The 10,269-nt window shown below is 37.5% G+C and overlaps 1 protein-coding gene across 1 annotated transcript in view; it reads right to left on the bottom strand.

The window, feature by feature from the left end:
- Positions 1-2,507: 2,507 nt before the first annotated feature.
- LOC145777089 (cilia- and flagella-associated protein 44-like) overlaps positions 2,508-10,269 on the bottom strand; it is a 38,720-nt gene continuing 30,958 nt past the window's right edge. Inside the window, exons 31-37 of the mRNA XM_082588377.1 lie at positions 9,525-9,701; positions 9,034-9,227; positions 8,640-8,742; positions 4,255-4,377; positions 3,956-4,090; positions 3,186-3,278; positions 2,508-2,805 (exon numbers count right to left, since the gene is read on the bottom strand). Of these exons, the coding sequence (XP_082444503.1) occupies positions 2,713-2,805; positions 3,186-3,278; positions 3,956-4,090; positions 4,255-4,377; positions 8,640-8,742; positions 9,034-9,227; positions 9,525-9,701 (918 nt within the window). The 3' untranslated portion in view covers positions 2,508-2,712. The remainder of the gene's footprint in view (positions 2,806-3,185; positions 3,279-3,955; positions 4,091-4,254; positions 4,378-8,639; positions 8,743-9,033; positions 9,228-9,524; positions 9,702-10,269) is intronic.

The following is a 10,269-nucleotide window of genomic DNA, read 5'->3' as shown; positions in this document are numbered from 1 at the left end:
AAATATGAGAGAGTAAGCTAATGGGGCGATAGTTTGCAAGGTCTTTCTTGTTTCCTTTTTTAAAGAGAAGAGTAATTATAGCAGTGGTTCTCAACTGGGGGTCCGTGAAGCGATTTCAGGGGGTCTGCGAAAGTTTTCGAGTTTTCAGCATGATTGATAAATTATGAAATCTAAAATTGTTTGTGGTTTGTTTGTGTACTTGCCTGACTATCGTTTGCATTTCTATCACCACTCACAATTAGTCAGCAGTCTACAGTATAACCACTCACAGTTTTGCAATGACTGCGAATATAACGAATTAGTATCGATTACTAATGAAAAAATTCTTTGTAACGGTCGCAAGTATTCTATTAACTTTTGATAAAATTTATAGAAAAACATTAAATCAGCATATAAATTACTGATGTTTGATCCTGTGTGTCAACATATAGCTCATAACTTAAGTCCATCTCATCAATAGTCAAGTGCGTTGCGAATTCAGCAAATTCTTCTAAGGAGGCTATGTTGCTTCGAAACTTAGCCTATGTAACATAATATGATTCCACAAGGAGACGCAATATACCAAAATTTCAAATAGAATTTTTATGGGTCCGCGACCGCTTCAAAGGCACCAAAAGGATACCACCAAGACAAAAAGGTTGAGAACCACTGAATTATAGCATTCTTTCATCGTTCTGGCACTTTTCTCGGTTTCGATCACGTTGTTAAATAAGTCACAAAACTTTTCGAGTAGAATATCCCCCTGCTTTGACCATTTCTATTGCAATGTGGTGTGAATTACAGACGCAATATATCAACTCCAGTAGGGCCGAAAAAAAAGAAACCTAATCAGTTCAGAGATCCCCATACAAATGTGAAACGAATTTACCCTTCGAGAAATTCGATGTACCGATAAGAGTTTCTCGCAGCAATAAAATGGCAGATAGAAGCGCTAGAAAGTCGTGTGAAGTTTGATGGGCATTTTCAAAATATTTTGAGCAATTTTAGAGTGAAGTTAGATTTCACGTTTTTATATTTATCTATATGTGGCACTTGAGCAGTTACTGTAATTATTTAAAAGTTCAGTTTGACAAGTTGAATATTTTTAGCGGTCCAGTGAATAAGTTATTTCACAGGCAACCACAAAAGTTAAACTATTTGTAGGCCTACCAAACCAATTTTTAGGTGAAATGTAACTCGAATTGGATTTCTGAGCAAGTGTTGGGAAGTCTGGGAGTCGAAGCCCTCGAGCAACAACAATGATCACAGTGAAATTGCTTCCTCACAGTAGAAATCTGTTAAAAGAAGTCCTGAAACGTGGCAATGAGGTTATTCTTCCAGAAGCTCAAGGTCCACCACCAACAGTAGGCTACACCCAGAAGGTCCAGATTCGGACCGCCAGTTGAGCAACCCTATAACATGAAACTAGTGCTCAATGTGTTTACTGCTGAGATAGACTGGTGTACTATTTGCTTCATCGATAGCTAATGCTTGTCCGCTGTGTGGTGCCAGAGGTGGGCACGCGCTACGATATGCTACAAGAGCGGCCCTCCGCTACGAGTCGATGAAGACTAACTCGCTTTGTTGCTGCTTTTGTCTTGAGCTGACACTAGAAAGCTCTATTCAAGCAGACCTATCCCCTTGAAAATGAATGATATCACGTTTCAGTGCAACAATCGCTTACTCTATCATTTCAAAGTCGTTGCGGAAAACAAGCTCCAGGTGAAATTCTATTTTTATGCATCATTTTACTCCAGTGTTTTCATTAAAAACCTCAATTGGAAAACAGCGTGTGGCGGAAAGATGTCTAAAGCAAATGTAGCGACTATCCGCTACATTGGGAAAAATGTACTGTCGCTACTCTACGAAAGAGTAGCGCGCTACTGCCCACTTCTGATGGTGACAAGGCCAATTAAACGACACTTCAAACGGCATCGGTCCTACACACATCACAGGCACGTGACTTCGGCAACCTACTTAGACGATCCAGAAGGCAGACATGGAAGTTGGTTTCCCATCTACGTAATATAAATCTGATACCACAGGGAGGTAAGCTGGATATAGTGACGCAATAAATGTTGGAATGACTCTTTGTTTCTTCTTCTTCATCGCTTGCTTCTTTGAGAGCATTTTTAAGAAAATACCTCAAGCATCATACGCTTTTAGCTATTTTTTTGATCCCTGACCTGGTACAGCTATATTAATAAACAAAGATTTATTTTTATGAAAATTCAACATGCACCTCACAGTTCCGTTGTATAAGCGTCTCACTTTGTGATCAAAGAAACCGCAAGGTGAAGCAACCCTGGTTCAATGCTCAAGGTGTGTACTTTTGTAACGCACGTTAAGGACAGCTCTCTATTTGGTCTAACGTGGCTTAATTTTCGAGGCCTTCTTTATTTTTTCACATTTCAATCTGTGAAATTAAAGCTTGTTAAAAGTTTCTTAAAGGAACCAATTAAATTGATGCTTTTTGTCAGTTCTTGAACCATGGTCCAAACCTTGTACAAAGAAAATGTAGATGTAAAGTAAGCAGATTATATTTCGATAAAATCATAAAATAAATACAACAAATATGACTTCGCCACAGTGTTCACAAGAGACAATAAAGCTGAACAAACTAAAGTGTATAAAATAATGACATCAGATGCATTTAGTTTTTGAACTCTCTCCGTCTTTGAAATAGCATAAACACTTCTGGAGCACAGAACGTGTATAAATGCGTTTCTGTTTTCATGTTGCTGTGCCTGCCTGTGCGACTTGGTGGGCTGGGGGAAGTATGTGACCTCCTTTTTGAGACAACAATCCAATCTCCTCTTTGAGAGCCTCAAATAAAAAAAAATGTTATAAACTTTTAGCCTTATTCTTAAATTTGCTCAATTGAATCTACTGCGATTGCCGAACAGCAAATAGCTTTCAAGGTGTTATAAACTCTGAAAGCCTCCTATATGAAAACACTCGCGAAAAATCGCACTCCACAAGTCCACATTAATGGATAAACCAATATAACATTTGATTGAGGCAACTCTTGACATGTTGAGTTTACTGTTGGGCTACCAATTCCTTTTACAAAGAGTCTCGTAGATTTGATTGTTGAAAATCTAAGCTCAAAATAGAACGACCAGACAATGAAAGAAGTGATACTGCTGCGCTGTGTAAGTGCTATTATTATTATTGCTATTATTATAATATCGAAACAAAGTTACTTGTATTTCTTGAGATTGCAAATGAACCAATTGCACAAGCCTCTGCTGCTCACGCAGTTTCACGTTATTCTTCAATGTATTATCTTTGAGTTCCTTTGAAAAGTAACCAATGTTTCAAACATTTATGACAAAGAAAGTGCAGGATTGAAAAAGCAAAAATTCTGTTAGAGCATAATATGTAGGATCCAGCGATAAAAATGAAGAGACAAATGTTATACAACTTTTTGCTATTTTTGTATCTGATAAAAACATAGCCTACGTAAGTTTTTTTTTCGTATTCGAAGAAGATAAAAACATTTAACATGTTTCAAGAGACATTGATGCAAGAATTTTTTTTCGGTGTTACTCATGGATATAATAGATGCACAAAGTGAAGAGATTGCGTTCAATACAAGAATTAAACTGGCCTGATATAAATGGACCCAAATTCAAAACAGAAGCATGTTTTCCAGCTGCAGACTCACTAGAGATAATTGCCTATAAAACTGAACTAACAACTTTAATGACCAAGACAAGAACAGATAGCACAATGATATCTGCTTATTAAGCTAACTTTGGGACTGCCAAATTTTGGATTTAGTTAAAGCTGAAAGTTAGAGTAAAAGGTAAGGAGTTAGGCCTACACACTCACAGATGCCAAAAATATTGATTTGAACATCCCATATAGCAAATCAATCGTTTTTTACACCGATTCAACGTCTGTAGACGGCTGATTTGATAAAAAAAACAAAAACGGTTGATTTACGGTCCGGGATGCAACAGATCCTTACCATGGCACGTTGTCGCCGGTCAAGGGCCTGCTCCAACTTGGCTTTGTCCTTGATGAAGACGTTCATCTGCTCCAACAACTTCGTGTTCGCTCGAATTACTTCGCAGAATTTTCCCTTCAAGCGGTCAATGTGTTTCTGTGCCAAAGATAAAAACCTTGTAATAACATGTTTTCATATCTTGATTCGTGATATATCCATCGCGTTCCTTCAAATCATCCAACTCGGAGAGCAGATCTACAAAGATTGGAGAAGAACTTTTTACAAAAGCGATTCATGAGTAAAACGAATCAAATCCTCACTTGTCGCTTTTGGAGTTCCGTTGAGTGTTTCTCTTCCTTTATTCTCACTCGCTCTTTGAGCTCTTCTATAGCTTTGTTTACAGTCACTGAGTGCAACTCATCCAAATCAACAACACGCCCAAACTGAAAAGAAAATAATCAATGAAATTACTACTACCTCGCTGCCTGCTATTAAATCGTTTGTATACGGCCCTTTGTCGTATTTTTATTTATTTATTATTATCGAATAGCCACAAAATTGATATTGATGTTTTCTTTTTAATCTGTTTTCAACGTTATTTATTTTTCGATTCACTTGTTGTAGTGCTGACGTCAACTGACTTATTTTATTTGTAGTCTTATATTCTTATCCCAGTGCTAGCACCGCACATATCTGCGCTTAACATATACTATGTTGTTGTACTAAAAAACTGAAACATTTGTATATAAAACGTACACAAAAGGATTGTGACGTTTTGTAGAGTTTGCTGAACACCAACCCTAGGAAAGTACATGCAGTTGTTGTCTTTACAATAATGCACCAGCTTAGTCCGGTGGTAGAGGTTGTTGATCAGGATGAAGTAAATGATGTTTCTGGTCATTTTCACTAATGGTATTGAATATCTTATCAAGACAAAACGACGCTAAACATGATTGCAGTGAACATTAGGGTGTTCCAAAATTTCACCACTTTTAAATTTCAAAACGAGTACCTTTTTTTCTGATGGATTTTTGGCCGCTGATTACGAATCTGGCATTATTTTTTCATTATGACGTCATCTTGAGGGTGCCCCACGCGATTTTTCGCGTTTTTTCAATATCTCGAAAACTACTTGGGCTAGACGTATGGAATTTGTATCAAATGATGCAGAATATACAATTTCCTATCTCTACTTAAGAGTGTTTAAAGTCGTATCTGCTTCAGAAAAAAAGTTATTTGAGAAAAACACTTTTTTATTGTTTTTATATCCATATCTATAATCTTCGAGCTGTATGACAATTACAATTGTGACGTCATTTGCAGGATGGGTTCAAATTTAAAAAGCGTCTCTACTTTTAAATTTGATTTTATAACCTGTAGTCGTTCTAAGTCAATATTATACAATACTGTACCATATTAAGTAAAATACACCGCAATATTATAAAAAAATATTAGCAGCTAAAGAGCCTAGATAGATTGGCCAGGAAAAATCACATGCTAAGAAAATTCCACTGACATAAACAATCACGAGTAGTATAATCAGGAATAAAAGAGCATACAGTATATCCCACTCAGCTGTATCTTAACCAAAACAACAAACTGTAAGCTAACATAACACTAAAATTATTTTCAACGTTCATGATGGTCGTCTGCTAATTACAAAGAAACGCACGGAAGCGAGCATCTGTCTTTCCTGCTTGTGATGGGTTATCGATAATCCTGTTGTTAACGACACCTTTTAATTTCCCAATCATCCTTTCCGTCGCTCTGTTGTTGTTCTCAATTTTTTTCCAAAATGTCTCCGGAACATCGCAACACATCATACAAGGAGCAGTTTTGCTCTTTGCGGTAAAAAAGTTTCGAAGTCCGGCTTTGCGATCTCGCAGTAAACTTCTGGCATCTACTGACTGCGGAAACGCTACTGCTTTTACAGCTTCAACGGAATAAGGTGGTACTTCAGAGAAAACGCTTAATGAGATGTTTATTGGTGTCAACCATTGCAGAGCATGGTCGTAAAAGTACTTCAAAGCGACATCTGCAAGTTCTGAATCGAGGTCTCTGTACGCAAGTAAAAAATTTCGTTGCACAATCATGATACCCGGGCCTTCAGCAGCGGAAGGCATCAGGTGAATAAGCAAAAACGAAGGTAGATAGACTGAAACTATGTAAGATACCAATCTAGTAAGTTTTTTTTTTGGTTACCATCCAGTTTACAGACGTTGAAAATCAACAGACGAAGATATCCGCTTGCTGTTGTAATCCATCGGGCATGGCATGTCGGCTCTTGCTTGTAAACCAAAAGATTTCTCATGTTTTCTGGAACATCCATTACAAGGTAACAAGCCAAAGCAAGTAAACACACGTGATCGTTCCTAAACGAATGGTCGTTACTGCCATTTTCTATCTGACTAGAAAACCATTCTGCTTTCTTTCTCAAATGCAGAGCAGCTAATCCTGTGATAGGAACGCTAAGTTTAACTCTGTCAACAATGTGACTCAAATCAGGCTTCTTGATTTCACTAAAGTGATTCATCAGTGCTCCATCTTGCATTGCTCCAGGTCCCTTCTTTTGCCCTTCGATTTTTGAGATGACATGAGTGAAATATATTTCATTAACATGAACTAAGCATTCCAATGTGTGGATGCCTCGGCCATGCCGTTCCATGAAGAAATCGGCCAGGCGCTTATTTACACCAGATTTTTTCCCTGTGTTTAATGCAGTAGTATCTGACATAACTGAATATATTTTACTCAAACTTTCCTCACAAATTTGCTCGGTAACACAGTTAAAAATGGTCTGAGAAGTTACCGAAATTCCTTCCAAAAAAGTTTTCACAGCTATAACTTTTTCACACTTGACTCCTGTATTCACAAATTGTCCCAAAAAGATGTACCTATCCAGTTTGTTTATGATTTTTCCATCATAGCATAATTGAATTGCTTTAGCATGTTTCAGCTCTTCCTCACATTGATTTAAAGCTTCCAGTCGACATTGCTCGCGCTTTCGAAGTACAGTTGTTGGCGAAGCAGAAATATTTTTTTCTCCAACAGTTGATCGCTGCAGATCGGATTGTTGGCGAATCGACACTAAACGACGGTCTGCTTTAACACAGTCACTGGTACTGATCGAAAATGAACGTTTTTTAAGGTAAGCTTTTCCTCCTGCAAGATGCTTGGGAGCAGGTTGGTAATCCAGGTCGAAATAGGTTGACGTGTCCCTAACATTATCACTCGTCTCTGCTTCGAAAACATCATCGTTGCTCTCATTAGAATTTATATTTAAATCGAACTGGCGCGGTCTCAACGAATTGAATAAAACTTTAGAATTGGATAGGCCTCCGTTTATTGTAGCTCTTAATTTACTGGATGTGGGGTTCTCAATATCATCTTCCGCCGTGGTGCGTCGCTTGAGCTTGATTACACTCTGCAGCTTGTGTATATTAAACAGTGCATCTTTGGATGAAGATAAAATCATTCTTCTATCGGACCTTTGATCTTTCAGAAACATAATTTCTTTTTCTGGAACTCTGTGGTCAAAACTGCAACTACAAATCAGCTTACCTTTATACGTTTGAAATATATCTGGTATTTCACACCGGCACTTGGTTATATCAAAGAGCTGGTCGAGCCAGCCATCGCTGATTGAAATAAGTTTCAATTTCTTGGCACGTTTTCTTGCCACAGCAAACTTGTGAATAAGTTGCTTCAGTTTTGTATGGATACTTCTCAACTCGATAGCAGGCAAGCTGGCTCTTCTCCACAGTTGAACTATGTCATTCATAACTACATCTTTGATATCATTGAATCCTGGAGTTTTCTTCAAAAATTTAGTGTCTGTATCCATTAAAAGCTTCTGAATATAATGATAGTGCTCTATAACTTCTCTACACGTTGGTAATGTATTTCCAAGTAACTTTTTCGAGACTATCAGAGACTTAACCTCAACAGATCTCAACCATGCCATATCCCTGCTTATACTGCATTTAAAACTGACCAACTAAATTCAAATTGGAAATTGTTTTTATCCCTTAAGACCCGTATTGTCAGCAAACAATTATCGTTGTTGATTTACAAACAATTACCATTGTTATTACCAATTACCGAATTGACGTCACAATGTATTGTCATATAGCTCGAAGATTGTAGATATGGAATGGATGTAAAAACAATAAAAAAGTGTTTTTCTCAAATAACTTTTTTTCTGAAGCAGATACGACTTTAAACACTCTTAAGTAGAGATAGGAAATCGTATATTCTGCATCATTTGATACAAATTCCATACGTCTAGCCCAAGTAGTTTTCAAGATATTGAAAAAAACGCGAAAAATCGCGTGGGGCACCCTCAAGATGACGTCATAATGAAAAAATAATGCCAGATTCGTAATCAGCGGCCAAAACTCCATCAGAAAAAAAGGTACTCGTTTTGAAATTTAAAAGTGGTGAAATTTTGGAACACCCTAGTGAACATAGGTTATGGACTTAACTATTTAAAGTCTCGTTGAAAGGTTATAAACGACAAGGCTACACGTTTGCTACCTGATTACAAGTTTAGTTTATCTTCAAACGTTGTTGTGCGGTTGGTTTTAGTTACTCAACAAAGAGCCGCTCTCCGAAGGATCACAACCGGTAGAGAAGATTGTTTGCAACATCTGCTGTGAAAGGGAGGACATACACTCATACAACCTATGTACTATGTAGCTTTCACCTTCAGCATCATCATGTTCTCACATTCCTCGTTCAAATGTTTGATTTTTTCGTTCATGACCCTTCTGCTCTTGATGAGGCGGACGTGTTGATATCTCGCATCTCTATGGGGAACAGAAGCATGTTAGGGAAGATAGTGCAGCACATTGGAGGAGCAGGAGCATATTGAGGAAGATTGTGCAATAGTTTAATCAGAAAATAACAAGATGTCATATGAAAACTTGATCTTAACTTTAATCGTTCCTACGGCTTGATTCAATTGAAAGAATTCTTGAAAAATATTAGTTTTGTCAATTATTGTTTATCATCGATTGTGATTTTTTCCATGCCATACGGGGCAACAAAAGTTTTTTTTAGTAGTTTTAGATGCAACCAACTTATGACCAGTTCCTCACTTGTAATGCTTCCGTTGTTGGCTTTTTTCTTGCTGAAGTTCCTTGATGCGTCTTTGTAGCGCTACCAGCGACGGGTTCGTGAAGACGAGGCAAGGTGAAAGATCATTTGGAATAAAACCACTGACGGGCTCAACTTGGTGAAGCCGTAATGGAACGACCACATCTAGTTCGTTTAACTTTCCCTGTTTCTCTACCTGAAGAAGTACTTATGGTTAATAGGAGCATATTGAATTGGTATGTCACACGTCGTGAAGTTGTTCAGCCATAACTCATCAATGTGCTTCACTCTGATTAGTAAGTTAACTTTATCAAACATTCCACTTAGTTCTTTAATAACTTCAATGAACGCAGTGGAGTCGTTTTTTCGAGCTATTCGGAAAACGATCACTACCGGTTGTGATTCATTGACCCAACTCTATGAAGCTTAAGTGCTTTTCTAAAGGAATAGAGCAACACGTGGTGACAAAACCCAAGTTGTTAGTTTTGGTTACTTGAAAAGCTTCAAGATCAACAAGAGCAGTTTTTAGTTGAATATCCATGGCTTTTGCTTTCTTGGTACAAGAATCTGCTTCTTTTTTTATGGTCTCCGCGACTTTTTTCTCCTCCACTAAGATTTCTTCTATATCTAACCTCTTCTCCCGGAGGATGATGACAGAATCAAAGAGGTGCTGCAAAAATTAAGTTGGAAGCATCATTGACTTGTTGGAAAACCAATATTAATCAACGTAGTTTACACGAAATTTAAACACAAGTAAAAAATATATATACACTACAGTGAAGTGCTTGTAAGATAAGGTGAAGCCAGTGACATCGGCCTAATAGTACTGGGCTTGAAGCCAGCTTATTCCACAATGCAAGTATGAAGTAAAGTCTGAAGAGTTGATTGGTAGTACAAAACTTCAAAACTGCGAGAATGTCGCTCATAGCTCAAAGCTGCAGATTTCTTATCTTTCAGGAACTATTCATCATGCAGCAGCAATCTTTATAAAAACTCTCGATCCTGGCTTATGCAACCAAAAGAATTCGTTTATGCCTTAAGGCTCCTTCGTTAATTTGAATTATTCTAATAAGGAAAATTTACATTTTGGTTTTCTTCTACTAATATAAACACTTCACCACACTTAGAATTATTTTATTCTGACGATCAGTGTTTTTTTAAGGTGTTTTGGGGGCCGAAACGGTCCCCCAAATTTCTCAAGCGGTTTCCCAAAATTTGGACTTGCAACTACAGTAGAA

Source organism: Aplidium turbinatum, chromosome 9, assembly GCF_918807975.1.
Source record: "Aplidium turbinatum chromosome 9, kaAplTurb1.1, whole genome shotgun sequence".
Classification (NCBI taxonomy): Eukaryota; Metazoa; Chordata; class Ascidiacea; order Aplousobranchia; family Polyclinidae; genus Aplidium; species Aplidium turbinatum.
This window is presented reverse-complemented; position numbering and strand designations above follow the sequence as displayed.